At 38.6% G+C, this 27,840-nt stretch overlaps 4 protein-coding genes across 5 annotated transcripts; 2 read left to right on the forward strand and 2 right to left on the reverse strand.

Moving 5' to 3' along the window:
- Positions 1-857: 857 nt before the first annotated feature.
- LOC113764211 (putative lipase YOR059C) lies at positions 858-7,193 on the forward strand. 2 transcript variants are annotated; one of them, XM_027308303.1, is made up of 11 exons: positions 858-1,021; positions 1,330-1,480; positions 2,305-2,372; positions 2,570-2,640; positions 2,746-2,988; positions 4,203-4,366; positions 4,489-4,544; positions 4,622-4,674; positions 4,765-4,885; positions 5,663-5,760; positions 6,631-7,193. In XM_027308303.1, the coding sequence occupies exons 2-11, from the start codon at positions 1,332-1,334 to the stop codon at positions 6,700-6,702; spliced, it is 1,095 nt and encodes a 364-aa protein (XP_027164104.1). In that variant the 5' UTR covers positions 858-1,021; positions 1,330-1,331; the 3' UTR covers positions 6,703-7,193. The 2 variants fall into 2 exon arrangements, with proteins under 2 accessions (XP_027164104.1, XP_027164103.1); XM_027308302.1 differs by having other exon boundaries at positions 859-1,245.
- Positions 7,194-8,009: 816 nt separating this feature from the next.
- LOC113780365 (ATP-dependent 6-phosphofructokinase 4, chloroplastic) lies at positions 8,010-15,119 on the forward strand. Its single transcript, XM_027326174.1, has 14 exons — positions 8,010-8,683; positions 9,294-9,340; positions 9,435-9,474; positions 9,552-9,614; positions 9,699-9,836; positions 10,059-10,217; positions 10,295-10,348; positions 10,433-10,501; positions 11,889-12,018; positions 12,103-12,143; positions 12,734-12,958; positions 13,494-13,542; positions 14,204-14,358; positions 14,572-15,119. Exons 1-14 carry the CDS (start codon positions 8,396-8,398, stop codon positions 14,737-14,739), a joined length of 1,626 nt encoding a protein of 541 aa, XP_027181975.1. The 5' UTR covers positions 8,010-8,395; the 3' UTR covers positions 14,740-15,119.
- Positions 15,120-16,991: 1,872 nt separating this feature from the next.
- LOC113780385 (ethylene-responsive transcription factor ERF107-like) lies at positions 16,992-18,128 on the reverse strand. The gene has a single exon (XM_027326196.1). The coding sequence runs from the start codon at positions 17,901-17,903 to the stop codon at positions 17,211-17,213; it is 693 nt and encodes a 230-aa protein (XP_027181997.1). The 5' UTR covers positions 17,904-18,128; the 3' UTR covers positions 16,992-17,210.
- Positions 18,129-24,321: 6,193 nt separating this feature from the next.
- Positions 24,322-25,888, reverse strand: LOC113765177 (ethylene-responsive transcription factor 5-like). Its single transcript, XM_027309267.1, has one exon. The coding sequence runs from the start codon at positions 25,754-25,756 to the stop codon at positions 24,803-24,805; it is 954 nt and encodes a 317-aa protein (XP_027165068.1). The 5' UTR covers positions 25,757-25,888; the 3' UTR covers positions 24,322-24,802.
- Positions 25,889-27,840: the final 1,952 nt, after the last annotated feature.

Consider the following 27,840-nt stretch of genomic DNA (forward strand, 5'->3'; position numbering starts at 1 on the left):
AAATAAAGTCTAGAAAATCAGAAAATTTACGGATTCTCACAAAAAGAGAAAGTGAGTACAGAAATTAGTGAGTACCATTTAAGGAGAAGCAATTAAGCTTCGCTTACATTAAACAGCGCCATTAATTTGATAACGTGCTTGTAGTAATTACCACTAATCCTCCAAAGGTGTAGTAACAACCTTTTCATTTTCATCCCAAGGTCATATTATTCTTTTTTGCTACAACTATTCTACAGGAATGGGACATTTGTATAACCTAAATTATATTATTCTACAGGAAGAGGGAGTTTAAAGAAATTGTATAAGAAATTAGTGTTCTGACATATTTTTTGAATTTTTTTTTATTAAAGATGGTGTTCAAACTCGGGACTTATAGTCTAAAAAAAGATTTAATCCTTTTTTGGTGGCTACTGAACTAAAACTCAGTTGTTTCCAATATCATATTAAATTCTTGTTTTTATTTAAATTTAGGATTTTCAACTTCAAATATAAAAGTTACCTAACTAAGAATGTTTTTCCCCTTTCCATTTCTGAAAATATTTTATATTCCAAATCATAAATGTCCCAAAAGAAAAGGACAGAATATTTTTTTAAAAAAGTCGGTTTTAGAATATGCAAGGGGCATACTGTACCTTTTTTTTTTTTCAGCACAGTGGGTATCTGGGGCCGAGGACTGGTTACCGTACGCTCCAACTAATCCCACTGCGTGACCGCGAGAGACTGCCCAACATCATCGGTCAATGGTAACGACTGGGATTCGATCCTTGGTTGGTGGCTCTCACCCAACTGGGCTACAACCACCGGACCGAACCCAGACTGGGCAAGCATACTGTACCTTGTAAGTAGGCAATTCGTTCGTCACTGTATCAACCACCAACTGTAAAAGCTTTAAATGGGGGTGGGGTAACTTAGCCTTATTAATTACACCGGAGCTCAAATAGTACCCCCCGGGAAAGGGATGTCGTAGATTTGCCGCCACGTCATATCTCTAAGAAGGTCTTTCTCCTCCGTCCACTCTCAGGCAAGCTCAAGCCCGCTGCGAAATTACCCCTAACCAAATTGAAAGGATACAAGAGAGAGAGAGAGAGAGATCTCGACGCTCTGCGCTTTCTAACACAATCGTTTTCCGGTGGAAGCTTTCAAAAGAAAAAAGCAAGGAATACAACAGAAACTGAATGCTCCGTTTGCTTTTTCTTTCAATATCAGTTTACTAACTGATGAATTGATTGAAATTTACAAAATTAGGTTTGGTTAATAAACGTCAAATGAGTAGTCAGTCACCTTGACTGAGTGGAATTAACGAAATAACTATTAATTTTGATTTGTAAGAAATGGACAAAATCGAAAACGGAAGAGTGGAGAACACCGGCGTTTGCTCAACGCCGACGGCCAACGGAGGAGAAGATGTTTATAGCTGCAAAGGATCCGATGCTTCTTCCGCTGATCATCTTGTTATAATGGTCCACGGAATTCTTGGAAGGTAATAATGATGCTTTGTTTTTTTTTTTTTTTTTTTTTTGGACATATTGCTGTGAATTTCAGTTTCCTGTCAAGTAAATGAATCTTACCGTAGCATGAAATTTGATGGAGTTGGGGAGTCAAGAATTTTTTTGGTAAAATGTTCATTGCTGCATAGTTGTTTGCTTAGCAGCAATCTTCTGAATTTAAATTTTCCAATCATGATTAACTTTCTGATCCCCAGTATCACTTCTTTGTGATGAGAGTCTAGGTTATGCATATTATAGGTATAGGACATATGTGCTTTTCTATTATCTCTTTTCTTCTTTTTTTTTTTTTTTGTTTTGTGTTTTGGGGGGGGGGGGGGGGGGGGGCGTCAAGGGCAGAACGATGTCTGCAGTTGGTTATTGCTTGAAGTCCGCTTGCTTTTTCTGTTAGAAAAAGATGAAATGTGCATTGAACTGAAGGAGCCAAAATTGACTGACTGCTATCATAAAATCCTGCTGCTTGTTAGTGGATGCAGTGATCAGATATGGTGAGAAGAAAGTGATGAGAGAATTTTACCTTCAAAAGAAAAAAAAAAAAAGGAAGAAGCTCTGGGTACATGTCTACTTGTATTCCGCATGCAAAGTATGTCTTGGAACCATGTTTCACCTATATGAATATTTGGTGTAGACAACTGAAATGGTTATTGACTGAACCAGAGCATTCCTCTGGTTTAGCTTTTGACTACTGTTTCAGTAAATGAAGTGAAAGGATCTCACTGGGAATTGAATTTCTATTCCCACTCTAGTGAAAAACCTTGCCACTGATGGTTTATGTTCGGGATGTTGTCTTTTGTTGCAGTGCTTCTGATTGGAAGTTTGCAGCTGAGCAATTTGTCAGGATGCTTCCTGATAAAGTTTTTGTTCACTGTAAGTAGCCTACTAAATGTAGCCATATTTTCTATTGTGAGTGGTGTGGGATGCAATATTCTTTATCAGACTTTGTTGGCAACTAGTTTATGTTGTCATATGTACTGTCTACACCTGCTATTGGAAGTTTTCCTCCGTGCGTTTGTCTGGGTTTGTATTTGGAGCATGTTTATAACCTGATATAATTTACAAAGCAGGTAGTGAAAAGAATATGGCTGCCCTGACATTGGATGGTGTGGATGTGATGGGTGAGAGATTAAGTGAAGAGGTTTGGCTCTCTTCTCCTTGTATACATCAATAAATTATAATTTGTGAAAAGATATGCTTGTGTCTTCTACAAAACTTTTGTTATTGACACAGATAAAATATGTAGGTTCTGGATGTGATTAAGCGAAAGCCAGATATGCGAAAAATTTCTTTTGTTGCGCATTCTGTGGGTGGTTTAGTGGCGAGATATACCATTGGTAGATTGTATAGACCTCCGAGCAAGGGAAATCCAGAATACTCGTCATCTAATTCCAGTGCAGAAGAGTCAAAGGCTACAATAGCTGGTCTTGAACCAGTAAATTTCATCACTTTTGCGACTCCTCATCTTGGGTCAAGGGGTAATAAACAGGTATTTGTTCTACTCCCAACTCTTGACTGGTAAGTTTCTATAGCTATTTTTGGTTATTAGCATAGATTTCCCTCTTATGCTGCGCATTTACAGATTTGACTCACAGGGAATAATCAAGGCTGGAAAATACACATAATATAGCTAAGTGAATATTGTTGACTGCAGAAATTACCTTCATTTGACAATTTGGATAATCTAGGGACTTTCCTCTATCATGGTGTTTTTAGCCTGATGACAGGTTTCATTTTTCAGCTTGATGCCAGTGTGTTTTTGTATATATTTTTTTAAGGTTCTTTTAGAACTCCTCAGAGCTTGGCATTTCTGTCGAATTCTAAGAGATTCTATTTAGTTATCTTCTGGCTAAGTCATGGACCTGGCTTGAGAAAGAGAAAAATGAGGAAAAAGTGATTATACATGACCACCCACCATAGGTTGGATAAGGATATAGGTGTCATTTGAGTGAGTTTATTGATTGGTACTTCTTGTTTAAGCATATCTCCTTTGTGGTGGTCACATTGACTAATCTTTATCTCCATAGTTCTCTAGGTTTTTTATACCTTCAGGCCTTTTGGTTGGTTGTGATCCAATATTTTGCCTACTCTCTCCATCGGTTACATGACTTTGTAACCTGGCAACCTATGATTTTGTTGGTTCCTCGAGTAAACCCCCCACGTCCCCACAGCCCCCGCCAACCCCCCCCCCCCCCCAACAAAAAAAAACCAAAAAAAAATGCAAGAAAGAAGAAGAAGAATTGAGACCTGGCTAGATTTTGTTATGCCTAATGAATTGCCTAGTTGTCTGATACCTCTTGTATTCTGTAAAAAGGTCCATAGATTAGAGTGAAAAATGAGGTGGTACTCATTCACTTACATATTGCTAGCCGCAGAAAATCTGTGTTCTTTCAGGTTTATTGTTAATTCATGTCTTTGTGGTACTTGTTTAGTTTACATTGGAAAGAATCTTATGTTATTTGCTGCCTTTTAGTCGAAAATGGCACAGTATTTGGATTTGGTAAGTGATCATATGTCATTCTGGCTGAAGGATGGATATTGATGTTTAGAGCAGAGCCTTTGCTTATGTTATGTTATTTGATCTTCTTGGTTTCAGTTTCCATGTATTCTTATCACCTCAACTGGTATGCTAAAGCTGATATAAAAAAGAATATGCCATTTTTGATGCGGATTGTTCTGTTTCTCCAACTGCTCTGGTTTCAGGTGCCATTTCTCTTTGGCGTGCCTGCCTTTGAGAAAGCTGCTGGCTTATTTATTCACTGGATTTTTAGGAGAACAGGCCGTCACCTTTTCCTTACAGATCATGTGGATGGCAAACCTCCATTACTAAAACGTCTGGTGGAAGATGATGGTGACTGCCATTTCATGTATGTTTTCCAGAATCTTACCATATAACATACAACCAGCTCATATCCCTAGCTTATGGACAGACATGTATGTTTTTGTTGTACGTGCAACTTAGCAATGAGCTGCATGTTAATATTTTCAGGTCTGCCTTGCAAGCATTCAAACGCCGAGTGGCATATTCTAATGTTGGCTATGACCGTATCCTATCAGATTGTTGATTTTCTCTTCTAGTTTTTGCTCACCTTGATTTTATTCCTTCACAAACTGTTGCTTAGATATTGTCGGCTGGAGGACATCATCGATTAGGCGTCATAATGAACTACCAAAGGTAGTCTCTTTTGCTTGTGTAATGGCATTATGATCATATTTGCTTTCTTTTCATCACCGTATGATTATCTGAGTATCTTATGGCTTGTAGTGGGAGGATTCAATCAACGAAAAATATCCTCACATTGTGTATGAAGAACGCTGCAAGGCCTGTGATGGTGAGCAGTGTGACTCAGTTTTGGTGGAAGATGATGGTTTGGATGAGATAGAAGGTTTGTGATCAGCATGATTGTGGCAAATGTTTTATTTTTGATTTTTTTAAATATATAGCTTGATGTTTGGCTAACCCTAAGGACTTCATAGTTCTGCTTGCTTATTGGATATCCTGGTATTATTGTGCTTATAGTCAACTCTTTCTGTTCATACTATCTGTTTGATGATTGACAGCACCGGTCAATACTAACCTCGCAATGAATTTGCTAATGAAGGAAACGATCCAAGCATATTTTGGGGTTTTGGTTTCTGTATTATATTCATATTCTTGATGTTTCTGATTTGTGTTGCTCTTCATGTAACAAATACTTTGCGTACGTAACTTCTTAATTTTGTAGAGTGCGATGCTTTTATTTTTCTTCTTTGCTCTATCAATGAATTAAAGTAGATAATAACTACAGAATCATTGTGGGAACTACCTCATGTATAGTGTGCAAAGTTCTTTTATGTTTGCCTTACTTCAGACCATTAGAGGGACTTAATTATCCATAACACCCTTCATCTTTAAAAGGAGAAAATTTTTCTCAACCATCTAAAAGAACTTGTGTTTGATTTATTGGAATACTATTTTCCAATAAAAGGAAGTACTCAGAACAAAATTGCTGACAGATTGGCATGTGGCAACAGCTTTAGTGATCAACTCATTTGAAAATACCAAATTCAAGTTACTTTTTGCACTTTTTACTTCATGAGGATACTGTGAAGCGTTTCTTAAAATCTCTTTAGTAACTTGCAGTCTGTTATGGTGAGCTGTTTTCTATTTGGTGTTGATGCAGGGGAAATGGTGACAGGGCTATCTCGTGTGTCATGGGAGAAAGTGGATGTCAGCTTCCATAGCAGCAGGATGAGATTTGCTGCCCATAGTGTTATTCAGGTCTCTCTCTTCCCCCCCACCCCCCCCCCCCAAAAAAACAAAAAAAAAAAAGCAAAAGGGAAAAGGCAGAGGCTGAAAAGAGACAGTTGTTGGTGGCTTCTAGGCATAGTTTGATGTTGGCACTTGGATGTGAACTATTTGTTTGATTCTGTTGGGCAAGTTCCGAAGTCTGTTCTTGCATTGCAGTGTTGTGGAGCCAATGTTGCTTTTGCTCCGGCATCCAGCTCTTCCTTGACCTTGCTCAGAATTTTTACTTAATAATCTTGATTTCTCTCTTTCGAACATATTATTTCTTCCTGCCTCTTCTTCAAGATACTTTATTATATCATTTCTTGCATTACTTGTGTGCATGGACATTTTTTACTCCAAAATGTCTCAAGTTTTTTTTTTTTGGCTTGATGCTGACTGCTAGTGAAGCAGTATTAACTTACTGCAAGGGAATGTTTATTGTGGTTCCTGAAAATTTGAGCCTAATTTTAGAATTTCCTACTAATCAAAGGGGCTGTGTTATTAGCTGGTACTGTCATTGCTGGCATATGTACTTGAAGGGATATCTTTGTAGCAGAGGCAGCCTAAAGTTAACCATGACCACCTTTTTTATGTCTTTTGTACCTGAAAAAGAGAAAGAACCATTGTCTTACCATCCAGAGAACAACTTAAATATATTGACCTTTTCTCATTCAACATATTAGAGCATTTTAAATTTGTGCTCAATTGAATTGGAGCCTTTAAATTGTTGCAGTATTCACCCATCATTTCTTCCTTCCTTTTGCTTACCAGCTTTTTTCGGTTGCCTTGGCCCTTAAAGTACTGTTGTTACCTAACAATATGTATCAGCTAATTGGATGCTTGTGACTGAATATCTTGCAGGTGAAATACCACTACATGCATACAGAAGGCGCAGACGTTATACGGCATATGATCGATCATTTTCTTCTATAGAAGCCAGTTAAGTTTCTGTGAATGGATCAAAGCTGAGAATTCTCAGTTATGTTGTAGAGTTAAAATAGAAGCCGGAGATTTATTGTTCTCCTCGAAAAAGCATATTCAGTTGCATGCATTGGGATCCTTGCTCGATGAATGTTCGTTGAGCTATATATCATTGCCTTGGTTGCTGGCTGAAAGGAGCTCCTAGGTATCGACGTCTAAACCACATGATTACGCCTGCTAGTGGTGACAGGCTGACAGCTAAGAGAGCTGTGCTTCAGAAAATTTATTCATTTACAGTACAGTATAATGTATTCATAGTGCGGACAGTGTTAAATAAATGAGAATGTTGCCATCCGTACCAAGGATCGTGCAAAAACATCCCCTTGTCTGTGCTGGTCTAACGGGAACATTTCATGATGCGGAGTGTAAATGTATCGATATCATCACCCCGTGCTTCCTTCATGATCCTTTAATGGTCCAAAGTAGTACGGTTTTACTTGTCTTGCTATCGAACTCATAGTTTATGCCATGCAGGATATTGTGACTGGAATTAGTGTGCTTTGGGCATTACAACAGGCATATAAAAGATTGAAGCCAAACACAAGTTGCTGCTAAATTGCTGCTCTTGTAAGTGGCAGCTCCATGATGGTGAACCTCTCTCTGGGCAACGGATAACATGGTGTGTAGAGAAAATCGATCTTAAAAGAAATAAAAGGAAAAGGAACTAGAAGAGAAAAGCTGATTTTTAACACGAAAATTTGTTATATTTCGCACTTTGGATGCATGAAGGAATTCATTTTATGCATAGAAGGCTCATTGATTGTACTTGTAGGCAAGAAATTGAAAATTCTTGTGTATTTCACGAATTCTCTTTGTCCAAAAGCTAATTTTTGTGCCTTACTTTTATTTTTTATTTAAAAGTGGTAAAGACTGCAATGCAATTTGTTAGTCCTAGTTTAAGAACTCTACAAAGTGTCTGGTACAATTCCGAGATGAGGATATAAGAATGGTGGTTGATGAGTGGGAACGGCGAGAGGTCGGCTAGGTTGGGAGTTTAGGACAGAAAAGAAGAAAAGAAGGGAAAAATTAAATTATGAGAAAAGAAGAAAATAGAAGGGAATTGTTTGGGAGTTACAAAGAACACGGGGAATGATTTTGGATGTGCAGCAGTCATTAAATATTTGTTCAAGAACCTTTCTAAGGATAAATAAAATGGGTATTTTAAAAAATATTTAACACGCTTCTGCAGGTTTCCTCTTCGTCTCTGCGCCCAAAAAGTTTTGGCCACTGCACAATTTGCATCCTTGTGCATCTTCCCATTTCCATTCTTTTCTGTCTTTCTAAAAAAAAACGATAAAAAAAACTAGCAAATAATTGGAAATTGACTTTCTCGTCTTTCCCCTTCTTTTCTTTCTGTCCTAGCTCCTGAGCGCGTTTCCTCGAGGAAAAAGCAGTCCACATCTCCTGCCTGCAGCGCCATCTCTGCTCCTAATAACGCCATCGTATCTCAACACGTATCCAATAGCAATTCAGCTGACAAACTCCCGCAAAGCAAGTCAGTCCTTCAAAACCGTTATTTACTATTTAAAAAAAAAAAAAAAAAACTCTCCCCTTCTCGACCAACGAGTGGAAGAACTGCCTGCTGCCGGTTACAGGCCCCCATCCGAGGACCAGGAGCTCTACTGGCCCCAACACTTATTCGCCGATGGAGCTCTCTCTTTCTTCCTCTCTTCATTCGAATACTCCTGCATCCTTCTATCTCTCCACAAATTCAACTTCTCCTCCGCGCCAAAATCTCGGATTATTTTCCGCTGCGGCTTCTAATTTTTCCTCTAGAGTTCTTCTCAAATTCAATAAATCCTCGATTTTACGGCAACCACGCCCTGTAATAGTCAAAAGTCAGAGTTCCAGTGAGATCACGAATGACAATGACGATCACGGTTTTGTCCTCGAAGACGTTCCTCACCTCACCAGCTTCCTCCCTGATTTACCGGTAATTCTCCCCATCATATGCTTTGAATTGATTACCGCAATACTTCTCTAAATTACCGTTTTATACTGAGTAGTGTTTTCTTGTGAAGTTAATTTAGCAAAGTAGGGGGCGATCATGACTGTTACTTATTTAGCAAGAGCATGACTTGTGATTGTTGCTGGACGCAAGGTCGTGGTAAATACCTGACAAAAAGCTCTGTCTAGCTCTTTTACGGGTGGTCTAAGGTGGTGGAGGATTAATCACTTGAATTTCCGAAACGAAGTTAATTTCGGTTTTGACTTTCTTTTTATTATTGTTCAGTCTGTAATTATCATTAACTTCAAAGTTCCGCACTAAATTCATATTCTGGTTACCAGATAAATGCATTGTAACCAAAAAGGTAAAAAGAGAGATCTAGAATCCTTTTCAAGAGCTTTCAACTGCTTGTTTTATTATTTTATTTAAAAATGTATAATTTGTAAACTATGCCTTTTGAGCCGTATTTCTTGCGGGAAATGTATACAATCTCCTAGTAATGATCTTTCATGTTGAAACACTGGGTTGTTTTCAGCAACGAACTAGTTCACCATGAATTGACTTGATTCTTGATTTTTTTTTTCTTTTTTTGCAGCCGTATCCCAATCCACTGAAATATAGCCAAGCTTATGCTATTGTCAAGTAAGTTTAACATTCTCAAATATTTTCTTTCTATTTATCACATCTAAAGTGAAAAGTTTTGTCATGTTGATGCACACCAATTTTGTCCTTTCAGGAATACATTTGTCAGCCCAGAGGATGTGGTTGCTCAGCAAGTAAGTCAAATTTTTAGCAGCCTTTTTTTTTTCCAATCAACTATTTAGATTTAGCAGTTACCTCGTTTTGCCTTCAGATTGTTGTTCAGAAGGGCAGTCCTAGAGGCATACATTTTCGACGTGCAGGTCCTCGAGAAAAGGTACGTGTTTGTTGCTTCCTGTTGATTACCTTTCACAAGAGTGATCTTTTGATAGATGTGGTCTTAACTATCTTTTCATTTCAGGTTTACTTCAAGCCGGAGCAAGTGCATGCTTGTATTGTGACATGTGGGGGTTTATGTCCAGGAATCAATACAGTGATCCGTGAGATAGTATGTGGTTTGCACAATATGTATGGTGTTGATGACGTACTTGGTATCCAGGTAAGTTTCAGGAAAGCAAAGCCCCATTCGTTCTCTATCCCTTAACATGCAATCAGTAATTCGCATTTTCTCCTTTTGCAACAATGCTGAGCTGTGTAGATGTACCACAAAAAGATGCAATCCTCGCTAGGAATTATATTAAGATCTCTATTAGCCAGCCTCTTTCATATAGAAGTGAAAATTCTATCTGTTTACACAGCCTAATTCTGTTGAAGTGTACAGGGAGGGTATAGGGGATTTTACTCTCAGAACACTATTAAGTTGACACCAAAACTTGTCAATGACATCCATAAACGTGGTGGTACCTTTCTCCAAACTTCAAGGGGAGGTCATGATACCAAGAAGATAGTTGATAACATTCAAGATCGTGGAATAAATCAGGTGAATGTTTTACCTTTAGATAATAGTTAACTCTTTAACCATAGTTTTTGTCACTATGATCTCTCCCTGGGTTGCAGGTGTACATAATTGGGGGGGATGGCACTCATAAAGGAGCAGCTGCAATTTCCAAGGTCCTTATGCCAAACTTGCTTGCAGACATCCATCTTTTCTGTTTAATCTCGTTGGCTTGATGCTGACTTGCTTGTTTTGTCAAGGAAGTTGAAAAACGAGGGCTGCAGGTGGCAGTAGTTGGAATCCCCAAAACAATAGATAATGATATTGCTGTGAGTGCTGTAATCCAACTTTTGACGCTATGGCCTTTTGATGCTTTTCTCTCCTTCAAACTTCATTTTGATGTTCTGTTTCTAAGCTAGGTGTGCAGTTGTTCTTTTCGGCTACAGGGTTGACATTGACATTTACTAGACTCATCTGGCATTATATGTTTATGTGGTACTTGAGATTGGGGCAAATCTTTTGCATCAATGCTAAAATTACTCAATTTCAATCACTGCAGAAGATTAGTAGGAAAAGGGGTCTGAATCCATGAATGATGGAATTCCCATCCTTGAGGAAAGTTTAAATTTGGTGAGATCATTATAAGATGTCAATTGAAGCTATATTAAGTTGTTTATGTAAAGTTAGTTTTTGGACTACATTATAAGAGTTGTTCTTTCAAGAGATAGGACACTTGAGCTTCACACTGTATTTTCAAGACATTAAAGTCCTAATCCTTCTACTCCACCTATTGCACTGACGGTGGCAGTTGAATTTAATATTTTCTGTTGTAGGTAGTGGCTTGAATAGTCAGCTACTTACAATTGAAGATATAGAATGTGGGCTTGTTAAGGTAGCAAGAAGCATGTTGATGATGCAGATTTTTTAATAGAGGAATTGTGTTGTGGCAAGCATTTTTGGTGAAGGACATTTTTGCACGCTGCACATTTAGGCATCAGAACACACGCATGTTGGTGGTGCAATGATAATCAATCAAATCCTACTGAAATTGGTGAAATGATTGACCAGCTTATCTTGTTTATGTGATTTTTCCCACTTAGTTTTTGTAACTGTTTTTCATTTAAAATTTGATTGATTTTGATGATTTAGGAGTTAAGTATTTTGTTTTATATGAAATTTGTGGGAAGAACTTGTGGAATCTGTTTTTGGCATTTCATTTTTCAGATTTTTAATAACTTGTGCAAGTATTCCAAGGAATAAAAATTTTGAGCTGCTGATCAGGACCTCTTGCAAAATCATTTTTGGTTGACCCAGGTACTAGTTGGCTGGCAGGTAAACTGATTGGTTTCCCTAGAAAAAATTGGACATAGCATACAAAGTTTTTAGTATATTCATTTTTGTTATCAGTTGCTAATCATAGTAGCTCTGATTAATTGGAGCTGAGAACATGCATTTTAATTTGCCTAAGTGAAAGTGTGATAACTTAGTCCACATCTTGGTTGTAAGCTTTTCAATCAGTTTGTCGGCCAATATTGACTTGTTGAAAGGTTTCTTTATTCTTGCAAAAATCCCTGTTGTTTATTGTTCTTATGTCACTATTCAGTTCGAATTCAGATCTTGTGAAAGGACTACTTCAGTTTGCATCTGAATTTGAAAGGACTTGCATTTGAAATCACTTAGTAAACTTCAAGGGATGACATTTCTATACTGATTTAGGTGATAGACAAATCTTTTGGCTTTGATACTGCCGTTGAGGAGGCTCAAAGGGCCATCAATGCTGCACACGTGGAGGCTGAGTGTGTGGCAAATGGAGTTGGAATAGTAAAGCTCATGGGTAGATATAGTGGTAAGCAGACTGTTTAGTTTTTTTTTTTTTTTGGTGTCTGAACTTAGAAGTTCAGCTCAAAGTATACTTGCTTGCACTTTGCAGGGTTCATTGCTATGTTTGCAACTTTGGCAAGCAGAGATGTGGTAAGACTTAGAGTGGTGATCAGTTCATGTTTAACCATTTCAATTTGCACTTACTTTAAACTAATCATAGTGTGTTTGATACAATTATCATTCCAATTTGGAAACTTTTGCTATAACCTTTTGGGGTGGGCCTAAGTTGTCATCTGATGGCAAGACTAAAGAATTGGAGTTGTAACAAACTTTGTACGTTAGACATTTGGATCCCTCTGTTTGCGGCAATTTGACTAGTTTCCTCCTACGTGTTAGACAATTTTCTCATCACCATGTACTGCAACTCTGACTGTGTTTTTCATGCAATAACTTCCTCGTGGAAAAAGCTAATATTTATCTTAATTCTAAAAAATAAATCATGAAAAAGAAGTCATGCACACTTGTTACAGAAAATTTGATTATCCAGAAATGATGTAAAATTATAAAATGTAATGAATTTTTCTCCTTATTATGACAAACAATTTACTTACGTGAATTTATAGTTAGTGTAGACTTAAAGGAGTTGGTCTCAATTGTCCTGTTGTGAAGTAGTTATATGTCTTGTTTGATTTTAGATGACAAGCCCAATGACATTTCAAGTGGAATGTTGATTGTGACAGGACTGTTGTTTGATTCCAGAGTCCCCATTCTATTTGGAAGGCCAGGGTGGGCTATTGGAATATGTTGAACAGCGTCTTAAAGAAAATGGACATGTGCTGATTGTGTTGGCAGAGGGTGCAGGACAAGAATATGTTTCACAGAGTGCGCAGGCTGTTAATGGGACAGATGCATCTGGAAATCGGCTACTTTTGGATGTTGGTCTTTGGTTGACACAAGAAGTAAAGGTACTGAGAATGTTTCTTTTTCCCTTCTTCCCTGTCCTGATATTAAGAAGTCTGCCCTTTGACAGGCATGAGGCTTTTCAATCTTGGCAGGCTATGGACTTCCATTCTTATCAAGTGTTTCTGTCTAGAACCAAAACTTTGTCACTGTATGATATGTGCGCGTTTTTTGTTCAAGCATTTCTCTTCAGTGTAAAAGTGTTTTTTTTTTTTAATTTCAATATATTTTCTTGTGCACTGAAATTTTGTTTTAAATCTTGAATACATCTATTGCTACTTGAGAGATTTTCTTACCAGAAAAGTAAATTACTTGAAGTTCTTAGAATTATTTCCAGAAAGCATATTGTTTTTTCTGGGGGAGCTCTTGCTGCAAGCACTTTCTAATGTATCATCTATATGAGGTGCTCTTCCTTTGCTTGTTTCTTGCAATGCCATTTGTGCCACGGGAGGATGTTTGTTTAGTATCTTTTCTGTGTGACATTGTTACTGGCAACCATCTTGCATTTCTTGACGGTTCTGGTAATTTCTTATGTAACAGGATCATTTTACGAACGTCCGGAAAATGGAAATAAACCTGAAATATATTGGTACTTTCAAAGCCCTACACTTTTATCTTGAATTTGTTGTATTAGCTTCTGTTTGAGACAATTTCTTGTTTTTATTTTGTTATTTGACCTTGTACCTAATCATTACTAGCAACTGCCTCTGTAGTTCTTCAGTAACATTCGTGGATACTAGGCTATGACTTCTTCATTTGAGTAACAACTGCTACTGCAAAATGGAGGAAACATGATTGTTTCTTCTATTTCTTCTATCCTCAAAAAGTTACTGGTAACGAGTCAATTAACAGTAATAAATTACCAGAAATAATCATATCAAGTTTCCAGAAATTAAAATCAGCAGAACTACCAAGTTTTTCCTTTATCATTCTTTTGTCACAAAGCCTACTCAGCCTAGTGACTTCCTGAGAAGATATCAGAATCTGGGCCAGTTATTATTTTGATGTTAAAGCATTTACTCATTTGTAGTGGGTGATTTAATTAACATCGTTGAGGATGTTATCCAAAAACAATAAACATGTCATTTTCCAAATAAAGAGATAGCGCTGTGTGTTCTATCACATATCCAGTCCTGCATTATTTCTTTGTCAACCAAAGTGATTTTCACAGCAAGTCCCAACTCCTCTTTTGGAAGCATATCAATAGCAGTATCATTTGAGTACTCGTTTTGTGTAACCTTTGTCTGCAGATCCTACCTACATGATTCGGGCTATTCCAAGCAATGCCTATGATAATATCTACTGCACACTCCTCGCTCAAAGTGCTGTTCATGGAACCATGGCTGGATATACAGGTTTCACTGTTGGACCAGTAAACAGCAGACATGCGTACATTCCAATTAATGTAAGCGCTTTTCTGGATTGTTTACGTTAAGTTTCAAAGCAATCTATATTCATAAGCATGCTTGTGCAGTTCTACTTTGTTGAATCTCGAACAAGCAGTTCATTTAATGAGGTCCAATATGTTGAATTTATCTATGGGAATGAAATAATTGCAAAAACAAACTTATAACAAAATTTCATTTCTATTACTTACTATCTGCTATTGGGAGCACAGCGGGTGACAGAGAAAACGAACACTGTCAGGTTGACGGACAGGATGTGGGCCCGACTTCTTGCATCCACTAATCAACCTAGCTTCCTGCAAAAGTGTGAAATTGTGCGAGAACGAGCTGATAAAGAAACTATGGAGGTAATTGATGACATGAGGATTACTTCTATCTAGACTGTCAGTCTTCTGTCAGCGCCTGCATTAAGAGAAGTGTCAAGCACAGCAAGCGTCTTAGGTCCACGGACTCTTGTATATTTGGAAAGAGTTATTCTTTGCAATTTGAGCAGGGCTGTGTAAGCTGACAACGTTAATCTTGCTCTCATTGGTCGGATGAGAATTTCCATTTGCATTTATCCCGGACACTTATTGTACCTATTATTTTGAATTGGCTGATAAAGCTTAGCAATATTTTTTGACTCTTATGATGAGCAGTTCTTCTATGAGATCTACTCAACATGATTATTCATGTTCGAACGTTTAGACAGGCAAGTCCAGTTTTGGCTTGCTTGTTAGATTTGCCAGGATGACTGCAAAGGCTCACTCTTATTGTACCATGTCAGCTGCCCTGGTTTATCCTAGAGAGAAACCCGACGAGAGTCAGGTCTCATCGGAATTCTTGTCAAACTTTGATGACGACAGAAAATATTAAGCACAGAATGATGTCTATCGCTAGTTGTCATTCATAAATGATGGGTGCCATGGCAATCTGGATATGGTCATCGCATATAAGAGCTTGTCAGCTGGTCCTAGAGGTCCCCTTGCTTTGTGCAAGTAGATCAATAGGTTCTTTTTGTCGTAAGCGGTTTGGTGGTCACAACAAGTGTAGAGGTTAGCCTGGTCATTTAACTTCCCGTGTCACTGCTTCTTATCTGCGGTCGACGAGGCCAAACAAGCGTCAACTTCCAATGGGGTCAAGTTGCAATACCCCATTAAAACGTTCCAGTTCAGGAACTGGTACTATCTATTAAGACTTGTAAATATATGTTCGACTTAGAAACTGATATTTTGGTTTGTTATTACTATCTGTGTCGTTTTATGAGGGAAGAACGATATCTGACTAAAGCTGCATAGTAATGGAAGTTGAAGACTGAGCATGAAAGGCAGGTATGTGTTTTGTGGCATGTCATGCTTGACTTGTATATCAGCTTTTTTCTCGATTTGTGTATCTGATCCGTTAATTCGTTGAATGGGAAATGAGGTTCCATTCCTTGCAATGAAATTAAAAACAGGTTCAGGGAGCACTCTGTATCTACCTTTGTCGGTTAATTTATTACAGGCGCGTGCCTTACCCTGCAAATTATCTACCTTTGTCGGAAATGAGAATTTTTTCTTCAAAATTCTCTCGTCGTAACTCATGACATATTTCATGTGCATTAAAAAAAAAGAAAAGAAGAAAACGTTAATGAGAAGGATCAGGTTCCATCTCAATCCGTCTACAGCTCACATTTTAGCTGCAAAAGAGGATTTTAATAAAGCAGCGTTAGTCTTGTACAAGTTGGAAAAGCGTTAGTTAGCCTTGTACGAGTTGGAAAAGTTGCTGCATGATGTCACGTACAAGTAGGAAAGCTGCTTAATCTTGTGTTTTTTTCTTCTGGAAAACCTCCAAAATTCAAACTGCTTCGGCTCTGAAATCAACCCAACTTGGCATAACAAAAAATTATAATCGATTTTGTTCAGCCTTGAATTACGTCCAGAGCAAAAAGTAGACGATCGTTGCAGCAAGATTGCTCGAATTGAATGAAGAAAATAATGCTAAATAGAATAGGTTTTCTTTCTGACTTTTATTTCATTGTCGAGATAAGAAGGGTGCAACACGTAAAATCAAATACATTGTTGAGATTAATTTCTACGCACTGTGAGTTGAAAACTACATTAGACAACATAACAACGAGACTTATCCTTATAGTCTTTAGCTTGCATCATTTTTGCATCTCCCTCAATTTTTTCCTTTCTTTTTTTTTTAGGGTTAAAACTTATAAGCCCGCACCATCTTTCGTTCTTCTCTCTCGTCTTTAATTTGATTGGATTTGACCCGGCAGCTCATGTCCATTAAATTTGTTACGGATAGAAGAAATAGACGTTCGATTAAGGAAAGGGGCAGAAGATTAAATGATGGAACTCTCACATTGACACAGGACATTCTGACGACTCTTGCTCTATTTAAAGCACGGTAACAAGAGTCAACATGAGAGAAGGGTAAGAATCTTACCTCCCACCAAAATTTGTCACAATATGTGACGATTTTCATTGATCAGTTTCGATGGAGTTTCTACTCACATAGAATCCCCTCCCCCTCGTCCTAGAATAGGCTAACTTAGATTATAGGAATTCTATCGTATCGATAAAAAAAAAAAAAAAAAAAAACAAGAGTCAACATGAATTTTGTGTGAATTTGTATTTACCACCGTACCCTTATGAAATTCTCGGGGGCTAATCTAATCTATGTATTTAATCACGCGGGACTGCCACCGCATGATGATTGAACATGCATGAGGTAAAAATAATAGCGTGATTTTACGAACGAGTGCCACTTGCACTTGAATATTTACCGCAAAACTTCTGCGAAAGATTTTTTATTTTTTTGACATTGACAGATTAAAACGTGAAAGTGCTTTACAAATGCCACTCCACAAACGGCAACACCATCAAGTTTCAGAAACTTGATGATGTCCATGATCCACCGCCACACTAGACTCTCTTCTACTTTTCCGGCGAGAGTTTACCGGCGGGGAAGACTTTCCGGCTTCCAAAGGGAAGTTGAGGATGGCCTTTCTTCCTCTCATCTTGAACGCTGCAGAGTCATAGGCTTTTGCAGCGTCCATGGCGGTGTCAAACGTCCCCAACCAGACCCGGGATCCCTTGCGGACCGGGTCTCGGATCTCCGCGGCATACTTTCCCCAGGGCCTCCTCCTTACCCCTCTGTAATGCCTGCCGTCTCGAACTCCGCCGGACCCATTTGCAAACGGGTCGGACTTTACCGAGGCAGAAGCGGGCCTGAAGGGATTGTCTGAGTATGGACTGCCCGAAACGGGCTCGAGTTTGAGGATGGTGGGTTCCGTTTCGAAATCGAAGAAATCGGGCTCGAGTTTGAGGTGACGAGAAACGGGGGTGTCGGGCTGTTTTGAGGGGTCTGAAATGAAAGAGCTGGAATCCGACTCGGAAGTTGTTGGGTCGGGCTTTCCGGAGCTGATTGTGGTTTTATTATGATCATCGTCGTTGCAGACATCTGCGAAACAAAGGCTAAGGTTGTTAAGAAAAGATTCCGTATCATTAGAAGTGAAGTCTCCCAGCAGATGCTGTCTTATGAGCTCCAAAGTTGTTGACTCGTCCGCCGACATCACTCGCTGATACGGATAAGTGATCACCCACACCACCCACCTTTCGGAGTTTTGGAGCTGTTCGCCTTCGCCTGTGTTTTTTTTTTTTTTTTTACCACTGCTGCAATCTGGTTGCCAGTGGTGGTTCGTAGCAGTATGATAATAGTGTGGGAGCAAAAGAAGAGTAGCGGGTGCTGGTTTATATAGCAAGCGGACACGGGCGTGTAAATATGTAACGTTTGTAATGTGTATGGTGGGGGCGTAGGACTTTTGACACCCAATTTAGTAGTATGGATCAATTTGTGGGGTCGGGATTGCTGGGCGACATTCACCAATGTGGTTACTTACTGCACGGTATTGTATATTTGTATTGTGAATTGTGAAATGTGAAATGTTCTAATTTCACACACAACTTTCCTTCAAAATAGCTTCTTGAGGTTAGCCTTTTTTTGTTTTTGTTTTTGGGAGAGACATGCATGATTAATATTAACTTTGTCAATTGCTTCTTTGCCTGCAGTATCCATAAGTGCTCAACAAACGATGTGATGTGTGAACTAATAATTGATTTGGGTCTTCCTGAAATTAGCTATTTCCAGCTACTATTGATTTGATCAAGTAATTGTAAATATTACAATAAAAAAATATTATATTACAATGGTCAAAAGAAAAAGATGGAAACAATTTTATCACAACGGTCAAAAGTCGGTGGTGGGATGCCGCTGCCACGAAACAACAGTTCCCGCGATTATTTAAGATTAATAGTAGGACTCGGAGTATATAAATTGGACGAAGGAAGAAGATATGCTAAAGCTGAAATTGATGGCGGGATGTTGCTATTAGCAAACCGGCGGTGATGGCCCCAGGCAGAGATCTTTGTAGATGAGGAGGAGGAGGAATGCAACTTGCGAGTTGCGAGTGAGTTGCATCAAACCAACAGAGGCACTTTAAAATCTCCGCCGGCGCCGGGGAGATGAGTCCCTTCTCCTAATCTCTTCTTGTCAAGTGGGGAGGCATTTGGATTTGGTGCGGGCCCGACGGCGCCTATTATGAAGTATGAACCCGGTGGCTTTTTTCCTGTTGAACCCCTTTGTTTGGATATCTCATAATTTACGCAATTATTATTTTGTTCCGCTCGAGAAAATTTTGTACCGATAGTACGCTGCACTATTCTGTCGTCTTTTACGTACGTTCATTTCATCCGTTGTTTTCCTCTCAAAAATATCTTTGAAAAATGAGCACTGCAGAATTGAATCCTCCCCTCCAGTCCAGAGTTCATTTTTGTCAAAGATGGATATGTCAAGGCTTTTCCTTCAGATTTAGGTTCCCACTCGCGAGGGACGACAAATTTACTACAATTCCATTCCAATTACTACTTCAACAGCTTCCAAATTCTTATACCCAACCACATCATCACATGTTGTGTTATGCTTGGCTCTCCATTTCCTAACTAAAGGAGTTCATTTCAAAATTGTTGGATTTGTACTTCGCCGTACACTCTTTGGATTAGCGTGGCCTTCATAAAAATAAATTAAACCCCGAGCCCATTACTCCGATCGGATTAACATCAAGTGCTTGCCGGCCGAAAATATTTCTCTCGGAGTTACATTCATTAAATACATGATTAGAACATTCCACTGTGTTTCGGTAGTTCCCAGACATGACCTCTATTCAGGCTATAAATTGTCTAGTACTGAAATACCAACCAATCAAATTAATATTATTAATTTTTTTTTTTTTTTTTTTGGTGAAAGGAGCACTGAACATTATAGTAAAAGCAATCGTTTGTCAAAAGAATCTGCCAGGTTCCCATGACGACATCTTCTGCTTGACTAAACCAAATCACAAATAAAAATCAGGAGAATGCTAACAACAAGACTTGTTTATTTGAACAGGAGAAAGGGGAGCCACATGTGGTGATTGACTTTTGTTGCTGAGAAAAAAAGAAATTGGGAGCCTCTGGATGGTGTGTGCGTGCGAGCTAGCGTGGTTCTTGCATCACTGCATCGCATATTTACAGAGATCTCGTGGTCAACGGCGTTATCTCATTCTCCTTCTCCAAATATGGTAATGCTAATCCGTCTTGAATGAATCTGGGCTTTGCTCTGCCTGTCCATATCGAATCCAACAGTACGAGTATGACAGATCAATACCCAGATAAAGATATGCCGTTTATTCTCCGATCCCCCCACTTCCTTCATTCCTGTAGCGGGTAGCCAGCCAGTCGGATAGAGGATAGGATAGAACCCGAAAGCCACACAAATGCATTGTGCATAGTACAATATCACAATCATGTATACTGGAGTGGAGTAGTACATGAGAATCAATCGGAAGTGTTGGTATTTGTTCATTACACCTGGAAGTTTAACCTTCGTAGTAAAACATTTACTACTTCCCAACACCTGCCGGGCACCTACCCAGCTAGTTTTGAAGTCATATACTAGTATTTTACGTATGGTATTAGTGCTATATTTATTGGGGGGTGCCATTTATTGGCTACAAGAAAATTATGCGACGGGAGTCTTTTCAGAGTTGTCTGGCTTTATCAAAAGCAACGGAGTTTTCCGGGTTCGAATTCACCGGTTTTGGTCTGGCAGTGTAAATGCTTCTGGTTCTGGGGCCCCAGAAACAGCAGGGATCCCATCCCAATTCCCAACCTTGCACAAGACAAGAGGTCTTCTTCAAATGAGCTGCACAGACGCAAGGATGGAAAAGTCGACTTGTGTCTTGTTCTGTAATTCTATTGAAGGCAAACAAACGAATGATAGAGAGACACTTGGTGAACCTGAAACAACCAACTGCGTAATAGGCCTTCCAATTCCCAAGTTGCAGTATATTGTCGTCTTGGTGCACTGAATTGCGCATAGTGAGAGGCCAACGTTACCATCTTTCAATGACCCACCGCATTGAAATTCTTGAACCCCCAAAAGAAAAATAAAAATCATACTACACTTGCATGAGCAGAATACTAGTAGAGTATCATGCAATTGCTTTCACAATTGTCCGGAGCCAATTTACAAATAATTTACTGATAGTTGTTCTTGAAGTCAAATCACAGGTTGGTCCTCTTGCCTGTCAATCAAAACCTGAAATGAAATAACACCTATTAAAATCCCTCAAAAAAAAAGTTCAAATTTACGTGGTGGTTCAAACATCAGTTTATTTAGTACATGATGGCTTCCTGGATTCGTTAACACAAAAGTCACGCGGCAAAAACTTCTTCTCTGAACATTTTAACCAAGTCATGGAACTTTAATTAGTATCACACAATGAAGGAAGAGTCCAAGAATGAAACACCGCAGGCTAAATGTTCAGAGAAAAAGTTTCCACTGCATGATTTTTTGTACTAATAAATGGTATCAGAAACTTAAATTCAAGAATTTAATCTTGGGGTATTTGTCGTCATTGTGACAAGGAGAGCATAAAATTTCTGATAGAGATTGTGGTGGAGTATTCAAATATTAGAAAATTGAACCATGAGGTCGGGTTTGGGGTACTCATTCATTTATTGATAATTAGGAAAAAGTGATCTTAATTGAACGGAGGTTTAAAAAGAGTGACCCTATCCTATCCTATCGATACTTGTGTGGGCATTGATTATGGATGGTTCAAATTGTTGATTATGGTTGTTTCCACCGTAGAATTCAATCAAGGTACAAGGAAGTCAAGAAATCCAAGTGGGAAGGAAATTATTTGTTGTTATTGATGTTATTAGTGGGGTGGATAAATTTGAGGAGGATTAGCAGCAAAATTGTATGCAAATTACAAGTCTCATCCATCCTCAACTCATGAAGAAGGTGATGATGGGTACTAATTACACATCAGCTATCCTGCAAACAGAAAGTTATTATTCGAGATGGAATTGGAATTGAGTACAGTGAAAAACTTGATGTGAGAGAGGTAATGTTGGAAGAATTAAATCAAAGCATATTAGAATTTTAGTAATTTTAAATTAAACTATTATTAGTATCAATATTGGTTTACAAACCTAAAATCTTGCGGTATTGGACTTAGAATAGATTTTAGGTTTATAACAATAAAACTTACTAAGAAGTGAGATAGTTTTGCTTCTACATAAATGGCCCGGTCCATGCGCTGTTCGATGTACTTCGCTCTTGGTTGACTACGTGTAACTGAAACAGTTCACAGCTAAAGTAAACTGCTGATCCAAAAAACCAACTGAGAAAAAAAAACCAAATGATTTCTCTTTTTGGGTTTGTTTGGATAGGGTATTATTTGAAATATTATTTAGAATAATTACTGTAGCACTTTTTGTGATGTGATGTATGTGAGATAAAAAGGTGATTGGGAATATAAAAATGTGGGTTGGAAAATATGTTTATGATACAAGCGAAATATTATTTGGGATAAGTTTTGTATTCAAACACTCCCACTAGTATTATCCCACTCCTAAGATTTTATTATAGTGAGAGCTTCCTTCTTTTCTGCAGTTTTCCTAATGAGAGTTTCTTCTTTCCTAAAGTTTCTAGCGATAGTTTTTTTATTTTATTCCTTTTTCTTTGTTAGATCCCATTCTTTTCAAAATCTGTTTGTCGGATCTGAAATTTTTGGAAGAAGAAATGCATAGACGGTCTCTTGGTTCAAAGAGATTGACATTGTCTAGAATATGTTGAAAATTTACTATTTAATATTTTTGATTTTCTCAAATGTGATGCATCCGTCCGGATCTGTGGTAGGTACGTTTGACGTATTTTCTGTCATTAGTGTAGTGTAGATAAAAAACTGTTAGGTCCGAAGATTTGCTTAATCCATACATGAAGAAGTAAATTAATGTAATAGTGCGGAAGTTTTGCAGTTGAAAAACTCAATCGATAATGTCGTTTTCCATCCAAAACTATCGTTGTTGTCCGCCATGTCCAAGTTGCACTTGCGAGAAATTAATATCGTCGTTATCCTCCCATGTCCAAATTGCAAGTTGCGAAGGTCACGGGCATGAACTTGGGTGCAACTTGGGGATGAATAATTAATGAATTGGGACTTGGGGATCTGTAAGCGAATCGATAGCTGTGTGCGTTGGCGTCGGGTGGACTCAACTCTCTCAACTGCTACATCCGTTCATCCCTCACTTGTAGAAAATTCTGTAAGATCTATATGCTCCGACAACGATAGATGCGTATTTCTTACATGTTTTTTTTTTTTCCTTTTTTACTATGCCCACCGTTGATATGTTGAAAATTCAGAAATTGTAGGTAATCATTTTGAAACGTTTGTTCATGACAATACATCATTGATTGCATTAATCAACTTGAACTTCAAAAGTGCTGAATTGCTGGTTTTGTCTTTTGGCCTTTTCTTTTTCGTGGTTTAGCAATAATTAATCGCAATTGTAGACAAAAATTCCACTTCATTTCGAGTACTCCTAAGTCCTACTCTCACGAAAGAAAAGAATTCCGAACGCGATTTCATTATATGTAATTCGCGAATAGTCAAGTAGTACTAATACTAATACAAATTAGTTCAATTGATAAGCATGGATCATTTTTTTACAAAAAAAAAAAAAAAGAATCGTGTGCTCGACAATGTTTTGAAAACCAGATCGGACCGGTCGGGTTTGACCAATTGAATCGTGAACCGACCATGCCTCCGGTCTGGTTCGATTAAAAAATCCAAAGAATTAATTGAATCAGCCAAAACCGGTCAAGAATCGGTTGAACCAATCAAAACCGAGAGGTTCAACCGATTTTTATTAAGTATTTATTTTTTAAAATAAATATTTTAGTTTTATTCAAAATTTTTAATACTAAAATGAATAAAAAAATTATTAAACATTTGAACCGGGATCAAACAGGTTGAATCGGTCGAGTCGTGAACCTGAAGGTTTTCCGGTTCACTCTCCGATTCGAGTTTAAAAGCATTGGTGTTCGAATCTCAAGCTATGATCTTGAAGACCTGCCGTGCCTCGTGATGATGATTGGAGCCGAACTTCTAAGCATAAAAGAAAAAAAAAAAAAGTAGTACTAAAACAAAATTTTCTTTCCTTTGACGCAAATACTACGAAGATTCTACATCTTCTTTCCTTTGACGCCAATACTACGAATATTCTTAGAGGCCCTGCACATGTATGGTCCGCTGCAACCAATTTGATTGTTTAGCCATATGACATGACAACAATTCATTCATGGGCTTGGAAGGATTGGCAGCTCTAACTGTGTCTTTATACCCTTTTGTCTTTTTAATAATTGTTTTCCATGCTTCACACCTTAGACTGTTATATTATATGCGTCCAATTTTGCTCAAGTGTTAAAATAGCAGTAGTGTCATTGCCACCGATTCCTGTAATTGACCCAAAAAAGCCATGGACATGGCAGTTGATTGGAAAGCGTCTAAATGCAAAATATACTGGGAAATTTTGCCGTCTCAGGTAAAAATAACTACTACTACATTTTTAGGATGGAAAGTAAGAAGATAAACTTAGAAAATGTTTTCATCAGAATTATATAGCTCAATTTCATATTCTAAACGAATGAACCAATTACAAATGCCACACTACTTTTTCTATATTTACATCCTTGAACCAATTAAAGAAGCTACAAAGGAAAATCAATGTAGATGCAAAACAACAGCTGAAATATACACATACATATATATTTTTCCCACCCCTAATCACCTCAGACTTCATGACTGTCAGGTGCATCTTGATAATCTACCGACTCGCATTTAACAACTCATCCTTAAACTTGGAAGGATCGCTTTGTTGCTTGATCCCGTCATTTGAGGCAGTCTTGGGTTTCAAAGTCCTTAGATTCCTCTATTACTTTTGCCCATCATCCAAAAAGAATTGAATAACTTCCCTTTCTCAATCTTTTTTTTTTTCTTCCTTCAGGTATTTCCCCCCTTTTTTTTTCAAAATTTTATTTTTTAAATTAATTCGGTGATCCCGTGGATAATTTTGATTTGGTTGATTAGATAACCATGAGCTGGGAATAGCCCAAACTTGGGTGTGGAGATAGCGGCGATAGAGGCGGAATCTCAAAAATACCCTTCACATCTCCACAGTCCCAAACTGCGGTCCAACTCGACGGCGTTAACGGATCCGTGGGCAAACCACGCTCCTCACCTTTCCGGACGGACGCCGGCGACACCTCCTCCCTCTTCACCTCTTTTTTCACAATGTCCTCACTCACAACATCCGGCTCCCTGGCCCTTTTCCGACCAGAAGTCGTCGCCAGCTCACTTTCCGGCAAAGTATTATTCCCCACCTCGTGTGGGAAATTGAGGATAGCTTTGCTCCCTCTGAGACGGAAGGCCGCCTTATCATAAGCTTTGGCGGCCTCCACGGCGGTATCAAAAGTTCCCAGCCAAACCCGAGACCCTTTACGATTGGGGTCACGAATCTCAGCCGCAAATTTTCCCCAGGGCCGCTGCCTGACTCCCCTATAATGTTTTTTCTCAGCGGAACCTTCCTGAACTTTCTTCTGCTCAACCGCTTTAGCCTTAGGCTGCTCGTAGGTGGTGGTGGTGGTATTAGAGGTATTCATTTTGTTAAAGTCCAACAATTTCTTAACGGGAGGAGGAATTGCTATATTCAAAACAGGCTTTCGCTCGCTGAAGCTGGTGGCGGTTTGTCTTGGGTGGTTTGGAGTAGTTAACGCGACGTTCGGCTTCGTTTCCAATTCCATGTAATTAATACTGGAGCTGGAACTGGAGGTTGCAAAGCTGAAAGAAGCGTTGGAGGTTGCAAAGCTTGAAGTATCAGAATCGGAGGAATTGTTAGACTGAGAAGTGGAGAGGTGTGAAAATTGGCTCAAGCGATCGTCTGAAACACAATAGTTTTCCATGAAGGCGAAATCATCAAGAAGATGCTGCTTAATCAGCTCCAAGGCAGAAGTTTCAGTAATTTGGGTTTGGGAGGCCATCCTGGTAGCAGCCAGGAGGATAAGATGTCAAAGTTGTTCTGGGAAGAGGAGGAAGGAGAAGGGATTATCGGTTGGAGTCTTTTTTTTTTTGTTGGTTTATTTTTGGATTCAAACCTTTGAGTGGAAGAGAGGGAGTGAGGTTGGGGTGCTTATAAAGGGTCTTCTGAGTTTCGAGCATGAGTGGAAGTTAAGGCCTTCCTTAAGGGGAGGGAGGAGTCTTCACACGAGGCTTCTTGGCTGGAGCCAGGATACTTCCCTCTTTCTTGTTGGCTTTCGCGAATAATCATTTTATTAATTTACTAGTAGGAAAAAAATTGAAAGGATAATCATCCAAAACATGGAAAAGCGGAATGAAGCTGCGTGCGTACAAAGAAATGATATACTCTATGTCTGATGTTACGTGGGTTTTCCTAAATTTTGAAAGCAAATAGTAGTAATTAATAATTGTGGGTGAGGATTGATTGAGGATGACGATGATGATGAGATTTGAGGGGCTGGATCCGGATGATCAATTGGATCATGGATGACGGATGGTCCGCTCTCATTAGTCTTTTGCACTGCCTTTTGGGGGTCAAGTTGTGTTGTTTGGCGTCTTTTTTTTTTTTTTTTTAATTTGTGGGTAGGATGGATGTTCCGGTTTCCCGGTTACTTCCATTGCGTGCGACCATTATTTTATTCTTCCAAGTCAAGCAAGTTAGAAAAAATGGAAACATGGTGGAAACAGACGAAGACGATACCTCATTTTGACTTTTCTCCTTCCAAACAAAGAAAAATAAATCTACTACTGTTGCTTACATTTTATTGTTACATGGCATGGCGATACATACATCCTCCGATGGATCGACACTGTTAAGCCCGTTCTCATTTTAAGTTAAACTTATTTAAAGAAATAGATAAATTCTCTTCTTTTTTTCCCTTTCTAATGTTTTTTTTTGGTATTTTGGGAAAAAAATGATGTTAAAATGCGCTTCAGATTTGAACTCTTTTTTCAAGTTGCCCGGAAGATGCAGTTTGGAGGTCAAACATGGAATTGGAATCCTAACTTTCAATCCGGTAAAAGAAAATGGAATTGGAATTGGAAGCTTAAGAGAAAGCGACTATCTTGTCTGCTGCTGCTGCTGCTGCTCCTGGACTGGAAATAAAACCCCCACGACTTCTCTTCTTACTGGACTGATAATGATAGGGCAGAAGAAAGAAACAAATCTAATTTTACCTCACCAGTTCCAAGTCTTCAAGACATGAAAGCACGTGGACCCGACTACTGTACCCAAACAAAAAAAAAATTTTTCTGTAAGAAAATTGTAGTGCTAGACTTCAACGTTCTCATGTTTGTATTTCCAGTCTACAACTGTTGTGGGGACAGTTCAGAGCTCAACCGCACCATTGTACCACCCCACTGGCTGAATATTCTTCTCTCCCTCCTTCTTTCCTGTCTCTTAATTTTTTGGCACTTTTTCAAGAAAATGTTTAGTTAGGGATTAAGCAATAATATTATTGTTTAGAAGCATTAGGGGGAGTGAGTCTGGTCGGGATTCGGTCGATAGAGCTTATGTTCGTTGGTAATCGATTCGAATCTTTGGTAAAGTTGATGTCAAATTGCGCCGGTTGGTGAGCGGGTAATTATGCATGAAATGAAAGTAGCCATGGCTACCTGTAGCTGGTCACTCACAGATACTTCAGGAAAATTGTGCCTCACATTTTCTCCCCAAAAAAAATAAAATCCCCTCACTCCTCCTTTCCATTCTTCCACTAACCTGCAACCTTTCTCTCTTTCTTCCTCCTCTCCGTTCCTCCAATCGAACCTCTCCCCGTTTTCTTTTAGCAAGAAATTTGGTCGGAAATAGGCTTTGGGACTAAATTAATACAGTTATTATATGTGAGAGACTATTTTACAACATTTTATATGTGAGGGGCCAAAAACGATTTTTTTAAAAAAATCTTTTGAAATGTGAAGGACCACTTTGATAATTTTTCCTTCTTTATACTGCCACCATAAATAAAGAAAAACGCAGAACACATAAACGCATCACAAATCACGCTTTGCCGGGATTGGGAAGCACGTGAGCTGACTAAGAGACTTTAAA

Source organism: Coffea eugenioides, chromosome 1 (assembly GCF_003713205.1).
Source record: "Coffea eugenioides isolate CCC68of chromosome 1, Ceug_1.0, whole genome shotgun sequence".
Taxonomy (NCBI): Eukaryota; Viridiplantae; Streptophyta; class Magnoliopsida; order Gentianales; family Rubiaceae; genus Coffea; species Coffea eugenioides.